At 39.9% G+C, this 16660-nt stretch overlaps 1 protein-coding gene across 2 annotated transcripts in view; it reads left to right on the top strand.

Moving 5' to 3' along the window:
- Window positions 1-9080: 9080 nt before the first annotated feature.
- The window catches only part of TMEM273 (transmembrane protein 273), a 36335-nt gene continuing 28755 nt past the window's right edge, over window positions 9081-16660 (top strand). For both annotated transcript variants that reach the window (XM_087431831.1, XM_014789034.2), the window contains exon 1: window positions 9081-9225. In XM_087431831.1, the coding sequence (XP_087287957.1) occupies window positions 9180-9225 (46 nt within the window). In that variant the 5' untranslated portion in view covers window positions 9081-9179. The remainder of the gene's footprint in view (window positions 9226-16660) is intronic.

Raw genomic sequence — 16660 nt, 5'->3', positions numbered from 1 at the left:
TTATTATTCTTTTTCTTCTTTCTGATGTTTTCAGAGTTTCTAAACTTGATCTTTCAAAACCTACTAATTAATTTTTCTGCTGTTCATCTCCTCTATAGTGTTCCTTATTTACATACTTTCATACCCACTGACTCCGTTTTTATTCTTTTTCATAACTGCTTGTTCCTGCTTAATGTTTCCAATATTGTCTCTTATCTCTTTGGGTATATTTTTTTATGCTTATGTTAAATTATTGTATTTTTTCCTGCTCCATTAACTCTGATTCTTCTGTCGTCGTGTGTCTAGTTTTTCTACTTTTCATACTCAGGGCTCGTGCTCCTCAGCTATCTCGTTTCTTTTCCTTGTGAACTCAGGATCTTAGGACGGTCAGCTGCCTTGGTTGGGGATAAGGACTGGAGGAGCAGCACACTCCTGGTTCCGCATGCGCCTCACTAAGAGGGCTGGAAGCGCAACGGTGGAGGCTCCTCTGGCTCTGTGATCTGGGTTCAAGCACTCCTTATCCGCACTCCTTCCTCTGCTCCCGGGCCATCAAACTTAGCGGCCCTCATGGACTGCTTGGTAACTTGGCCCTACTCTCAGTTCTAAGTATCAAGTGGCCCCTGAGCTCTAGGCATGTGAGTGTTGAGCATGGGGAAGGGGTGGAGGTAGTGTTAGAATGCGCTCAGGGGCAGGCCAGTCAACACCCACCTGTTGTTATTGGTCCCCTCCCCTCCAGAGCTGCCCTGATGATAACACACCGCCTCCAGCGGGCACTGGGCTGGCCCTGGTGTTCTTCGTTTCATCCAGGCCATCTAGGTGAGGCTAGGTCAAGTAGAGAGTTCCCCGTGAGCCTAAACCTAGTCTGTGATGTCTGAGCCTTTCAGCTCCAGGCTGCCATTTCCTACACGCACACATTGAGACCCAACCGCCTTCTGTGTCCACAAGCGTTTCTCATAATTTCAATTTAGACCCTAGGGATTCATCAATCTTCTCACTTCTCTGCCATAAGCCCTGTGATGGTCTACGAGGGACCTTTTGCTAGTTTATGAGTGACCGTGAGATAAGTCTCCATTTATTTAAGTCACCATTATATCTCCCAGTATAGATTTAGTATTCATTTTATAGGTCACTCACAATTGAGTTCACTTTTTGTAAATCAACATCACAAAAAATTACAACAACATCAACCACTTACACTCACATTTACAATGTGCCAATCACTGTTTTAGGAGGCTCATGTGTATTAATTCACTTACTCCTCAGAACAACCCTATCAGTACATTTTTATTTCTCTTTTACAAATGAAGAAACTAAGACACAGAGAGGTTAAGTTTAGGATCTAGACCATCAGGCCCCTGAGCCTATGCTCTTAATCATTACATTATAGGTGACTCTAAATTTCTCTTTAAAAAGCCTGTCTCAATCCCAATACTGTTTCTCTCTCCAAAAGTTTTGCCTTCTTCCGCATCCTGAGTCATGCTGCTTTAGTAAGTGATATCCTGTTGCGACTATTACCCAAGTAGTTAGGTCTTTGGGTTTTGTGTAGGTAAGAATAGATTTTTCATGTAGATCCATCGTCAGAATCTTTATTCATATGATGACAGTTGTTAATACAAATGAATTGGTGTATGTACTAAACTGTGATTCCAGGGCAGAAACCCACTTGCAAATTGAGAATTTCTAGATTACTCCAGTCTCACTTCCCAGGCAGAGGAGCCAGGAAAGATTTTAATTCCTCCGGAGAAAATGAGGCGGAGTGTGAGACCCCCAACATTTGCTAGTGTTTTCTAAGAAGCTTCCTGCATCACCTGAGACGCCCAGATGGCAGACAGTCCTCTCCTCAAGGTTGAAGTCAAGAAACAAGGCATCTGGGTGGTTTGCATTTTTGCAGGTTTTCAAATTTGAAGCATGCTAACATTGGTGACCTTCTAAGAGATAGTGAGGGAAATACTGCCTACACCAGAGTTTCCTAATTCTCACACAGCCTACAGATGGCCAAGTATGGATGAAATTGGACGCCCAGCCTGAGAAAGATGCTCTGTTCCCTGAGCTGCCTTTGAACTGGGCTCCTAGCAAACCATGCCTAGGTTTGTTTGGCCGGGAGCCCCTGAGCCAAAGGGGTTTTGTGCTGTTGGACATAGCTTTGGTCCATGGCTTCCCCAAAGTCATACTAGTGGATGCCCAGTTCCTTAGCTCCCATGGGGCACTGGAAAAAAATTGAAAGTGAAAGTTGCTTTTGAGTTTTGGTGCTTTCATTATTTCCAGATTAATTACTTCAATAATGAAATTTGCATTTAGTACCTTAATGGACTTTATACTTTTTATCATGACCTGGCCATATTTGAGAAAATTTAGAAGCACAATATTATCCTTGGGTCAGCAACAGAACTGTATACAGCCACACAGAGATAGGGAAAGAAATTAAGCCATACATACGCAAAGGCATAAATGTAATTTTTGTAATCAGGAAAAATATTGAAACAACAACATGTATATAAATATTTATGGTAAAGTTGGATCACATTTGTGTATGTGATCCTATGGCACTCCCCCAAATGCACATATATCTTTATTTTACCTTATTACTTCTGCTAACCATAGTCCAAAGTTGTACTGTTCTTTAAACTTTAATTGCAAAAGGTTTTGGACAAGTGGGCTGTACCACTGACCAGTTGACCTACAAACTGTACCTTTCTTTCCCTGGAAACAGGTATCTACAGTAATTTGCTTATTGAAACTCAAGCTACGTGATAAGGGGAAAATACACATTACTGCTGTATGCCCTGCTGCCTGCTTACTATTTCCTCAGAGACATGTGCCATTTGAGGTTGGTTCCTGTCTTTTACTTGCTGTTCTGATTTTTAATTTTCAATCAATGTGTGGTGAGCATCCTTATATATACAGCCTTATACATTTGTTCAATTATTTCCTTAAACTATGTTCCTTAAAATGGGATTAATAGGTCAAAGCTCATGTAAATTTTTAAAGCTATTGATACTTATGAGTAGAATGGTTGAAACAATTTAAATTGCTATCAATACAGCTGTGCTTATATTCATATTTGTTTTAATTACATTTTAATTATGTAATCTTTAATAAATATCAAATTCTCCATAACATATGTGAATTATGAATAAGGAGACCACATAATTATGAGCCAAGTCTTTTGGCCTTTGTCAAACCTTTGGGAGTGAAAGAGGATGCTATTAGAATTGCACTAAGATAATGACACAAACCAGGACTTATCTGGGAAAAACTCAGCATATGATCTTCCTATTAATAAAGCATAATAATAACACAAATACCCATGCACCCACCTTGCAATTAAAGAACTAGAACATCACCCTGCAGCCTACCTGCGTGTTCCTTTTCTTTCCCTTCCCTCCCCTGAATTTTGTGTTTTTCATTGTAATGATTTAAAAAAATATTATTCAATGAAAAATATATATGTATTCCCTAGACTCTTTATTGTTTAGTTTTTCTTGTTTCTGTGCTTCAAGAAAATGGTATCATTCTGTTTGTCTCCTTCTGCAATTTGATTTTTCACACAATGTTACATTTCTAAGATTTATCCAAGTTGTCTATGTTGCTGTAGTTTATTCATTTTTATAGCTATATAATATTCCATCGTAAAAATTTATCATCAGTTGTTTATCCATTCTCCTGTTGATGGGTTTTGTGGTTCTTTTAAGGTCTTTTTTGCTATTACAAACCATGCTCTATAAATATTCTTTTCTGCATCTTTGAATGCACAGGTATCAGAATGTCCCTGCCTCTCTCTCCAGGGTAGAATTGTTGGATCACACCATAAACAAATCTTCAAATTTACCAGAGAATATAAAATTATTTTCAAAGATGTCACATCATATTTTTTCACATTCTCAACTTAACTTTAGCATTACCCTAGATTTTCCTCCCATCTTTCTTGAGGTATGATTGACAAATAAAAATTTTATACATTTAAGGTGTACATCTTGATGTTTTGATATATGTATACATTGTAAGATAATTGCCACAATCAAGCTAATGAACATATCCATCATCTCATACAGTTACCATTTTCTTTTTTTTTTTAATGATGAGAACCTTAAGATTTATGCTCTTAGCAAATTTTAAGTATAGAATGCAGTATTGTTAGCTATAGTCACATTGCTATACCTTAGATCTCCAGAACTTATTCACCCTGCATGACTGAAACTTTGTACCCTTGACCATCATCTCCCCACCTCCCCTGCTCTCCAGCCCAGGGCAACTGCCAATCTACTCTCTGCTTCTATGAGTTCAACTATTTTAGATTCTACATTTAAGTGAGATGATGTGGTATTTGTCTTTCTGATCTGGCTTATTTCACTGAGCAGAGTGTCTTCCAGGTTCATCCATGTTGTCACAAATGTGTTACCCGAGATTTTTATTGTTACCAGTCTCAAAAATGTAAAACAGTATCTTACTGTGGTCCTGAATTTCATTTTTCTGATTACTAATAAGCTTGAGTGTAAGACTGCACTGAGACTATAGATCAATTTGAGAAAAATTGATATCTTTAAGATTTTTTAGTTTTCCTATACATGATGACACACTTTTTGTTAGTTTAGGTCTTCTTTAATGCTGTTAACTAAAGTCTTCTCCATGTGAGTCTTGAGTAATCTTTGTTAGATTTATTAAATATAATATTTTTGATATAATATATCAAATATCATGATATATTTATATATAATATAGAAATAGTTTTATAATTATATTTATTATTGATAATATGTTTATATATTTTAATATATTTATAAATATATTTATTATTTTCCATATATATTTTATTATTTTCCATATATGTGTGCATACACACACACACTCACATGTTGTTGGTAATTTCTATTATTTTAAAATATATTTTCTGTTGTTACTGGTGTATAGAAATCCAATTGATTTAAAAATATTGACATGTATTCAGCCATATTATTATTTTTAACAAATAGTCTTTGAATTTTAGAAGCTTTCTACATAGACAAACATATCTTCTGAGAATATAGTTTTTTTCCTTCCTTCCCAATTCTTATTCTTTGTATTCCCCTTTTTAAAAAAAAGTCTGCAATAATTAAACCTCCAGACAATAATGAATAGAAATAGTGATAGGGGACATCCTGTCTTGTCCCTCATTTTAAAGGGATTGCATGGCTCACCGTGATAATGATGTTTGCAGGTGTCTGTAGTAGATTCCTTTTATCAGGTAAAAGAAGCTCCGGTCCGTTCCTCGTTTATTAGAGGTTTTTGTCATAAATGGGTGATGAATTTTATCCAATACCTTTCTGCATCTATTGAGATAATCGTATGTTTTTTCTATTTAAACTCATTAAAGTAGTACGTATGTTCCCTTTTTATTCGTAATATTATTATTTTTGTCTTCTCTCTTTTTCCCTTATCTATTCTGTTATCTTATCTTATCTATTCTTATCCATTAGTTTTTTGAAAACAAATTTTAAGCTTGTTGACCTGTTGACTATTGAATCTTTGCTTTCTGGCTCATTCATTTCTCCTCTCATATTTATTATCTCCTTTCTTCTGTCTTTTTTAAGGTTTATTCTTTTCCAGACTTCTCAAATAGGTTCTTTAGCTCATTTTTTCCCCCAGTCCTTCCTTTCCAAGTATTTACATGTGTACATTTCCTTCTAATTATTACTTTACTTGTATTCCACAAAATCTGATATGAAACATTTTCAATATCATTCAGTTCTAGTTATTTTTAATTTTCACAGTAATTTTTCTTTGACCTATGAGTTACTTAGAAATGTGTTTTTAAATAGCCAAACATGTGGAAACTTAATCTGTTTTTGTTACTATCGTCTGATTCAGTTGCAATGTGGTAAGAAATGTGGTCTATATGTCACCCATTCTTTGAAATTCTTGAGAGTTACTTCATGGCCCAGATGTGGTCTTTTTTTTTTTTTTTTTTTTTTTTGGTAAATATGCATGTATGCTTGAGAACAATGACTATTTTCCTTATTTTTTGATTAAAATGTAATTGACCTACAATATTATATTGGTTTCAGGTGTACAACATCATGATTGGACATTTGTATACATTTCACAATGATCACCACAGTAAGTCTAGTTTGCCTCTGTCACCTTACAAAGTTATTACAGTATTATTGACTATAGTCCTCATACTGTACATTACGTCTCCATGACTTATTTATTTTAACCCTAGAAGTTTGTGTCTCTGGATCCTCTTTACCTGTTTCACCGGCTCCCAACCCCCTCCCCTCTGGCAACCATCAATCTGCTCTCTGTATCTATGAGTCTGGTCTTGTTTTGTTTTGTTTGTTCATGTTTTGTTTTTTAGGTTCCACTTATAAGAGAAATCATATGGCATTTGTCTGTCTTTTTCTGGCTTGTTTCACTTAGCATAATGCCCTCAAGAATGGCTATTTTTTAATTGTTGGGTGCAGAGTTCCATTAAGTCTGATAAATCAAAGTGTCTTTCAAATCTTCCCTATCTTTAATTTTTAAAAAATCTCCTGTAATGATGATGGATTTGACGGTTTCTCCCGACTTGGACTACAGGCATATAAGACCTGAATCCTTGTGCTCAGTGGCTGGTGCTGAGGTGCTGGGAGAGCAGAGACGCTTCCTAGGCATGACCCACATGACCTACCTGACCTTGACGGCACTGGAGGAGGGACAGCGCCCTGCAGGATCTCAGAGCTGCCAGGCTCATGCTCTTCTGACTGACAGAGCAGGTTAGCTCCCAACCACAGGTAAGGTCCACAACCTTCCGGCTCCCAGGCTGGAGGCTGGGCTGCCTCAGCCTGGGTGTGAGCTAAGTAAGTTGATTCCACAGTCAACAAACGCTACTGAGACCATGTGCTGTGTCGGAAGCTGGACTAGATGGTCCGGCCTCTGCCCTCACAGGCTCCTGGTCCAGTGGGAGTCATCCTGACACCTGTGACAGGAGCAGCCTCAGGTTAGGAACCAGGCATTCACTACAGGAGCATGGGGGGGGCACCCACTCTGGCTGGCGTCATCGTGCCACACCAAGACAACCGTTCACACCTGGGTGCACTCGCTAGATGTCAGGTCGTCTTTCAGATTCTAGCTTCTGGGCCCATTTTAGCCTCTGTATTTCCCCCGTCTCCATTCAAGTAGGCAGCAGACACTGTATCTTCCGGTCTCAGGAGGTTGTAGCAGGGAGAAAAGCAGAAGTTGCTGCAGAAACTTTCGTCCCTGGGTTTATACATGAAAGGTCGGGCCCTGGAAGAGGTCTAGAGAGGTGTTGTAGGCAGAAGTCACACACTGGTGATTGGTTTGACCCATCACGTGTGAAAACATTTTAAAATTAGTTGCCAACGTGTGACAGTTATTGATCTCACATGAACACAAGACCTCTTTGCTCACCCGGAGGCCCCAAGCCTGCTTGCAGCTCCTTTGCGTACATCCCGCGGGCCCCAGCCACTGTCTACGGATCACTGCGTATTCGCGGGCATTTTCTTACGGTTCGCGTAGGTGAAAGTGAAATATTTCTCCTACAAATGTCTCCATTAAGTGGGATAAAAATTTTAAAATTCCATGTGTTTCAGGCGAAGCAAGAGAGTGTATGTTTCCTGGTGCCGGTGAATACAGACCCAAAGTGTTTAATATGAAAGAACATGCATCTGGGTGGATCCTTAAGGTACCAAAATGAAGCAAACTGCTTTTGTCATGGACACCCTGCTCCACTCATGTCCATCATTTACGTGAGACTCAGAAGGAGCAAAAGTGGCCACACTGAAGGGGCCTGGTGAGTGTCAGTGGCCACAAGGGCAACCTGACCACCTCTGGCTTGACCTTGGCAGTGGATGGCACCCAGGCATGGAGGGCACAGCACAGTGCGAAGGGCATGGGCTGCCAGCTGACAACCTGGGTTCAAAGCCCAGCTGAGAGGACTTGGGGTTGCCGCAAGTGACTTAGGTTCCTCCTCTGTCAAAGGAAGGCCAGTGCTGACACCTAACACAGTGTTGTGATGGGGGTCGAATAAACGCCATATTCTAAGCGAGTGCCACGCCCAGCGAGAGGTGCTCAGTGAGTCAGTGTCTTAGAGATTTGGCCCCGGGAGCCCAAGAACGAAGAGTTTCACCTCTGCCAGCTCAGTTGGATGGGGCTCAACAATTGTCATTAAGTTGGTTTACATTTTTAAAAGTGACATGTCTTGCACACTTGAGTTGGTGGCTTGATGGTCAAGCAGGTGTCAAGGAGAAGAACAGAAACGTAGCCCCAAATCTGCTGGTTGAGCCTGTGTTGACAACCAAGGGTCTTCCGGCACGGGGTGCTTGACCCGGGGGTTAAAAGGTGGGAAAAAAATCACATCTCTGTCCTCTGATCTCGAATAGAAACTTAGCATTTCCTTCTCAGGCGAGTGCAGGCAACAAACCACAGTAGTGTTACCACATGGGTGTTACACAGTAGCGTAGCTTTATTACTAGAAGGAACCGCAGATATTTTCATCCACATTCCAGTTGTTAGATATCTCTAAATATCCTTTGCATTTATCACGACATCAAGATTGTGGGAGTTATGTCACTCGCCGCTAGATCTTGCTATTTACTGTGTGGATAAAGAAGCACATATATTTCTATATCACGTCTGTTTTCTAAATATTTTGATAACTGTATTTCAATATAACTGGTTTCTTTTATAATCCCTACATGCTTTATTGTTGGCATTTAAAAATGTTATTCTGAGAAGAGAATCATAGGCCTCCTGGACTCAAAGGGTTCATGGCCAAAAACAGTGACTGGGCTGCACTGTGGGCTGGGGAGGGGGGGCTTCCTGTCCCTGCTTAAAGGCCACAGGGGCTACTGCAGGAGCTGGACATCCAGACCGACTGCCTCCCCCTCTGAGACTTACCGGCCTGGGTCTTTGGGCAAGAATCTTCTGTCCTGTGCTGTGTGGGGTAGACTACAGGAGATATTGCCGGGTAATAGCTAGAATCCCGGCACACCACGCTGAGCCCTCATCGTGGGCCAGCTCCCTTCCACTGCCTAGCAGAGGCTAGGACAACAAGGGCTTCCCTCAGCCCCGCCCTCAGACAGAGCTGAGAGGAACACAGCAGCCTCTGGGCTGTGGCAGTGACTTCCTTCCCTGTCACGTGGGGCTTAGGTCCTGTCCCCTGAACCTTGGATCACACAGCCCTCCGTGCCTGCTCTGCAAGGACCCAGGAGCAGAGAGCCAGCATGGACTTGGGATCCAGCATGCTGAGAGCCCTCCTCCTTCTCCTGGGTAAGTGAGGAAATGGGGCGGACCTTACTGTCCTGTGGCAGGGGCGCCGCAGTGAGCGGGAAACCGGAGGAGTGTTCATCCGTCAGGTCCAATCTCTAAAGCATGGATATGTCCTTTGGACAGATGGCTTTTCCCACTTTGACTTGACAGTGAGCAGAGCTCTTGTCTGTTTCATTCTGGCTGCAGCTTACAAATGCTTCTGGGCCAGGGGAGAACAGGAGGCGTTGTGTGGCGGAAGGAGCTTTGGGCTTGGGACCTAGACAAATCTGGCTTTACATCGTGGCTCCACTGCTGATAAACTGCAGCAAGCTTCTTAGACTCTGAGTATCAGTTTCTGAACCAATAAAAAGGGGGATAATAATGTTTACCTTCTAGGACTGTGTAAGAATTAAGTTAAATTTAATTAAGTCAAATCAAAACCATTACATAAAATGAGAAAATGTAGGTTCATAGATACTTCTCTATAGTTAATGGTGAATCAGTCTTATTAAGGAGTGAAGTAGGCTCTTAGTTACCCAGAGATGTCTTTGTTTTTTAAACCATCTTTAATCCTGTGCATCAAGACAAGGAAGAAGGGAGTGAGACAGAGGCAGAGACTAATAGAGAAGTAGAGCCAGATAGAGAGGGAGAAATGTAAGTCCAGAGAAGCAGACAGACAGAAAGAAACCAGGAGAGAGAGAGATCGAGGCGCAGAGTGAAGGAGAGCACAGATAGAGACAGAGAAGGAAAGAGCCATGCAACTTCACAAAATCCCCTTTGACATCAACTGCTATTTTTTAAGAAGGCAACAGATGTCCCTCATATACGCAAGGATGCTCTTTCCCCAAGCTTGCGCTGGGTCAAGACTCAAAGGCAAGCAGTGTGTCTCTAGATTTAATCTTCTGTCTCCAGAGCAATAGCCTGTATCCAGGACCTGGGAAAAGTGATTCCCACAGGCAGGACTCTGTCTGAAGCCTGCACCAAGTCCAGGAGAGAACAAAGACCTTGACCTCTGGGAGTTAGCATGTCAGACAGATGGACAGCCTCAGCATCTGTCAGTTTGCATGTGGAAATGGGCCCCTGACCGTAGCAATGAGGGGATGGTAGGAATATGGTGTGCAGGGCAGATAATGCAAAGGGTGCCCGGTAAAGTGGCAGAAGTTCTAACCCTTGTTTCTACTTTAGACCTATCTGAAGATATACAAACCAGTCTGTCCTGGGGGAAAAAAGAAAGTTAAATTTAAGAAACCCAATGAAAAATGTCCAAATTATACAAATACACAATTCATTGAGGAATTACAGACAATGAGCCTTTAAAATGCTGAAGCTCACAAATAAAAGAAATAATCACATCTAACATTTTTGAGTCCTTCTGATGTGCCACATGCTCTGCTAAACACTTCGCATTAGCTCCTTCAGACCCCACGATAACTCTATGGAGTAGGTTCCACTATATCTGCATCTTATGGGTGAGATTTTTTAACTACTTGGCCAAGGTATCACAGCTAGTTAGTGCTTTCAGGTACTAGTAGTAGAGATAGTAGTGGTTAGGAGTGTGTGTCTGGCTCTAAACCCTCTGAATGTTCATCCTTGCTCTGCTGTTCACCAGCCCAGAGAGTGTGGGCAGGTTATTTATCCTCGCTGTGCTCAGTTTTCTCATCTGTAACTTGGGGCTAATGATGGCACCTACCTCATAGGGCTGTTGAGAGAATTCAATCTGTTACCACATGGAAAGCGCAGAGCCAGTATCTGACATGAGGGGAGACTCGCCATTGGGCATTTGGGTACTCATTGATCCAATCTTCCCAAAAGGCCATTTGGCAAAATGTGCAAAATGTAAGCTGTTCACAACCTTCTACCCAGAAATTCCACCTTCGGGAACATATCCTAATGAAATAATAAGGTAAAAGCACCTGCACATATTTAATAGGATGTTATTGAGCAATGCTGACCACAGCAAAAACCAGAAACAAGTGATTATCAGTCGGAACCTGGCTAAACCAATTATGCTCTGTTCCAATGATATCTAACATGTTTAAATGAAAGACGTAACTTTCTCAGAACTGACATGGACAGAAGTGACAAAGTGACAGTTATAGAGTTACAGTTAACATAGTTATAGTTATATTTTCGTGTATTTGCTTACTTATCCAAAAAATTGACTGGAAGGAAATACGGCAAATGATTAATAGTATCTTTTACTCTTTTTAGGAGATGGGATTATGAGGCATCTTTTAGTTTCTCTCTATTGAAGTTTTTCATACTGATCGTATATATTCTTAATTTCAATACATAAATTTCTATGAACAAAAAAATAACATATCAGCTTGTTGAAAGCTGTAAGAAAAAATTGGGCTTTTCCTTTATGGGCTTGTAAAAGGGACTGGGGGGATTATCTAGTATAACCTATAATGGATGGCCTGTGACGGCGGGTGACCAGGTCAGTCACCCCAGGGTGTGCGGAGAACTGCACAAGAGGGCTCTTGGGAACATGGCAGGGGTGGATCGCCACCTAGTCCCCCCGGTCACGTCCAGGCTCACATGAGACCCCGGGAAGAGAGGCCAGGTCCGCTATTTTCCACACGCAGAGTAGTTGGAGAGTTTTCGAAAAACAAGTTTTTGAATATTCTAAAAATGCTTTCAAAAACTGAGATTATGTAACAAACATTCATGGACCCAATGCCCTGAGTTAACACTTTAAAAATTCCTGTTTTTAAGTTAAAATTTTAAAAGTAGATGGGTAAATCAACATATCCATCAATGAAACAGAACCTGAGAAATGGAGATAAAGTCCTTTGGGCTCCCCCTCTGTCTTGTGTTCCTCTCTCGCTCTCCAGAGAAAACAGCACCCCTGCTTTGACTGGGTTTCCTTCCTGTGTTGCTTTCTAGGCGTTAGAAACTTGACATGAATGCCACCAGAACATACTTAACATGCTGCATTATCTACTTGTTCTGATCATATGAACCAGACCAATTCATTTCAACTACCTCTACGATTCTGCTGAAACACTGTATCATAATTTAGTTATCCATTCTCATACTGGTGGAATTTAGGTTGTGTCTAACCTTTTGCATGACCGTCGATGCTGCACTGAGCCTTCTCGGCACCTACGTGCTGCTGTTTTTCTAGGAGACACATCTGGAAGAGTTGCTGTGTCATGGGTATGCACGATCCTCCTGTTGTTGGATATTGCCAAACTGCTCTCCACCAGTGAGGCCTGGACATATCTGTCCCCTACAGATTCAGTAAGACTCGAGATTGTCAGATTTCTCATTTTTTGCCGGAATTGTAAAATATTAACTCCAAGTTTTTAGGTTCTGTATTCCTGATTACTAGTGAAAATAATCATTTTCCCTATATTTATCAGACAACTACGTTTCTTTTTCTGCAGATTTCCTGTTGTTTACTTTTTGTCCAAGTTTTATTTGGTTATCAGTCTTTTACGTATTTTTTCTGGATATTAGTTATTTGTCTGTGTAATGTGTTGCAAATGTCTTCTCTCAGTACGTTGCTTATCTTTTATCTTTGTGGCATCCTTTGCTTTGCAGAAGTCTCTAAATGTGATGCAATCACATTTATCAGTCCTTTCCTTTTTGTGTGTTTGGTTTTTCTGTCTTATGTAAGAAACTTAAAAATATATTTTTTTAAGTGGTTACATTTTTCATGATTAGGTCTTTCATTTATTTGGAATTTATTTTTGTGTGTGGCCTAAAGAAAGGATCTAATTGTAGTTTTCTTCTATATGGAACATCAGTGTCCTGATATCATTTATTTAATAATCTTTCCTTTCTCCCTTGCTTTGCAATGCTGCTTCTATTCTATATCTACTTAATATATGTTTGAACTGTTAATGGGTTTCCTATTCTGTGCCTTTTCTCTGCATCTGTCTATATTTGAATCATGTCACACTGTTTTATTTACTATAGCTTATGACTCTTAATAACTTGTACATTAAGATTCCTCCTCCTCCTCCTTCACTTTCTTCTTCTTTTGCCTTAGTCTCATCTTGGCTCTTACTACACCTCTACTCTTTCACGTAGTGTCCATTCCTTGAAAGCATCATAAAATCACACGTCCCAAGAGCTGATTTTGGGCATGGTGCTGCTCCAGCACTTCTGTGTAGACCTCATTCATTTCTCACATACAGCCCACGAAGTAGATGCTCTTATTATCATCATGCCCATTTCACAAATGAGGAAACTGAGGCACAGAGCAATAAAGTAGCTTACCAGAGGTCACGTAGCCAGTAAGTGGGAATGCTGGGATTGAAATGGAAGCATTTAGATGCCCCAAAGCTACATTTTTAGCCCAAACACCAAACTGCTTCTCAGTCGAGAATAGAAAGTGCTATCATCATGGAAAATCTGATATGACTTGTAAAATTGTCCTTTCAATTTTTTATTTCAAAATAATTTCAAACTTAAAGAAAAGTTGCAAGAATAAAAATTCTTTTTTTCTTGGTGAGGAAGATTAGCCCTGAGCTAACATCCGTTGCCAATCTTCCTCTTTTTGCTGAGGAAGATTGGCCCTGAGTTAACACCTGTGCCCATCTTCCTCTATTTTGTGTGAGACAGCTGCCACAGCATGGCTTGATAAGTGGTGCGTAGGTCCATGCCCAGGATCCGAACCTCAGAACCCAGGGCTGCCAAAGCAGAGGGTGAGAATCCAACCACTATGCCTCCTGATTTCCCAAACAAATCATCTCATTTGCTTTATCATATGTTATCTATCTGTCTATTTATCTGTGTATATATCCGGAGAGAGATGTTTTTTTCTGAGCCACTTGGGAGTAAGTTGTATACATCATGTTTTTTTAAACCCCTAAATACGTTAGCATGTATTTCTTTAGAATAGAGGTAATCTCTTATACGACCATAGTATAGTTATCAACTTCAGGAAGTTTGACTTTGACAAAATACTTTCACGTAATCTCATGATCATGGTCCAATCTTTGCACTTGGCCCAACGACGCCCTTTGCAGCCTCAGCAAAGAAGCCGGCGGAGGGTCAGGCGTTGCGTTTGGTAACCGTGTCTCTTTAGCTTTCCTTAATCAGGAGCACCTCCACAACCTTTGCTTGTCTTTTATGCCATCGATATTTTAGAAGCTTCCGTCCCTGTTTGTTCATAGAACACTCCTCATTTGGGGGTTTGCTTGATATCCTGAGATTAGGTTCTGGGTATTCACTCCTCACTGGAGACGTACATGACTCCTCTTGTGTGCTTCCCCGGGCCTCCCATGTGGAGACACAGGACATCCATCTAAGAAAGGCCGATGTACTTTTGACATAATGATAAAAGACTTTCAACTGGGCTTTGGATTAGAGTTGTCACAATTGTAAATATGTTATTTGCCTCTTAACTATCAATGATTAATGTTTTTAAATTTTGCTAAAATATTGCTTTAAGAACAGCTATTGAAAATATCTGGTGAAATTTCTAGGCATTTTATTAGAGGTTTGCGCTTTCTTGTTAAAAAGCTGCCATACAAAATATTCCTGTGGACTCTTAATTCCAACCAAAATGTCAGCGATCTGTCTCCATTTTAATTCTGTTGGAAAGCACTACTGAAATCTATGTATTATAATCATATAATAAAAAAATACGATATCACTTCAATTACATTCCAGTGCCTAAAACATTCCTCACTGAAGGAGACAGAGTTATTGAAGAGAGCAGAGGCTTTCCTCTCCTTTAATTTATAATGAAAAGATGGCAGAGGCAGGGGTAAAGAGAATTAAATTCGTTTTTATCTTACAAGTCAAACTCATCACTTTATTCCTTGGCTCTTAGTCCCTGAGATCTTTGTAAAAATCTTCCCTGACAGCTTTTCCCCTGTTCCAGATTCCTGCACAGACAATGGTTCAGAATCGGTGTGATGTGCATGGATTCCAGTGACAAAGAATTCTCCATGTATTAGTTTTCTTTTGTTGTGTAACAAATTACCACAAATGAAACTAAAGAAAATGAGCACCCCAGGGTCTCTGAGTGAGTCAGCAGAGGGTAAAGGCAGAGGCTAGGACCCCAGGAAGGCGAGGAGAGATTTCCTGAGAGAGCAAGAGTTCTCTTCATGACTTTTGACCATTTTCTAACTGGATAGCTTGCTTTTTTTCATTTACTATTGATTTTTAAGAATTCTTAATATATTCTGTATATGAGTCCTTTCTCAAATATGTGATCTGCAAATATTTTCTCCCAGTCTCCAGCTTGTCTTTTCATCCTCTTCAGGGTCTTTCGCAGAACAAAAGTATTTATTTTTAATTAAGTCTAATTTGCTGATGTTTTTCTTTTCTGGATCATGCTTTTGATGTCATGTCTGAGTTTTCACCAAGACTCAAGTCTCCAAGATGTTCTTTCTTTCTTTCTTTCTTTGAGGAAGATTGGCCCTGAGCTAACATCTGTTGCCAATCTCCCTGCTTTTTTCCTTCTTTCTCCCCAAAGCCCCAGTAGATAGTTGTATGTCATAGTTGTACATCCTTCTAGTTGCTCTATGCAGGACGCTGCATCAGCATGGTTTGATGAGCAGTGAGTAGGTCTGCACTCAGGATCTGAACCCAAGAACCCCAGACTGCTGAAGTGGGGTGCGCGAACTTAACCACTATGCCACCGGGCTTGCCCCTCCAAGATTTTATCTTACATTTTCTCCTAAAATTTATATAGTTTTATATTTTACATTTAAATCTATGATCCATTTTGAGTTCATTTATGAATTTAGATCAAGGTCCTTTTTTTGCCTATGGATATTCAATTGTTCCAGCACCACTGGTTGAAAAAGTTATCCTTCTTCTACTGTATTGATTTCGCTCCCTTGTCAAAAATCAGTTGATCATATAATTTCTGGGTTATCTTTTTATTTTCCATTGATGTAAGTGTCTGTCCCTCTGCCAATACCACAAAGTCTTGATTTCTGTAGGTATATAAGTTTCATGATGGTAGACTGATCCCTCTTACTTTTTTCAGAAAAAAGTTTTTAGCAATTCTAGTTCCTTTACCTTTCCATGTAAATTTTAGAATAATTTTATCTATATCTACAAAAAAGTCTTGCTGGGATTCTGATAGGAATTACATTAAATATATAGATCAATTTGGGAAGATTTGATGTCTTTACTATGTTGAGTTTTCCATGAACTGGGTATGTGTTGCTATTTATTAAGATCCTTTTTGATTTCTCTCATCAGTTTTGTGAAGTTTTTAATATATGAGACCTCTACACGTATAACTAGACTTACACCTAAGTATTTTTTTGAGCGATTGTAAATTGTATTGTATTTAAATTTTCTCTTTCTATGTGTAATTGTTAGTATATAGAAATACAGTTGATTTGTGTGTGTCAATCTTGTATGCTGCCACCTTGCTGAAGTCACTTACTAGTTCTAGGAGTTATTTTTTAGATCCCTTGGGATTTTCTACGTAGTCCATCATATCTGCATATAGGGACAGTTTTGTTTCTTCCTTTCT

Source organism: Ceratotherium simum, chromosome 6 (genome assembly GCF_057802395.1).
Source record: "Ceratotherium simum simum isolate JZ-2026a chromosome 6, ASM5780239v1, whole genome shotgun sequence".
In the NCBI taxonomy this organism is placed as follows: domain Eukaryota; kingdom Metazoa; phylum Chordata; class Mammalia; order Perissodactyla; family Rhinocerotidae; genus Ceratotherium; species Ceratotherium simum.
The sequence above is the reverse complement of the archived record's forward strand: the minus strand, read 5'-3'. Positions and strand labels throughout refer to the sequence as shown.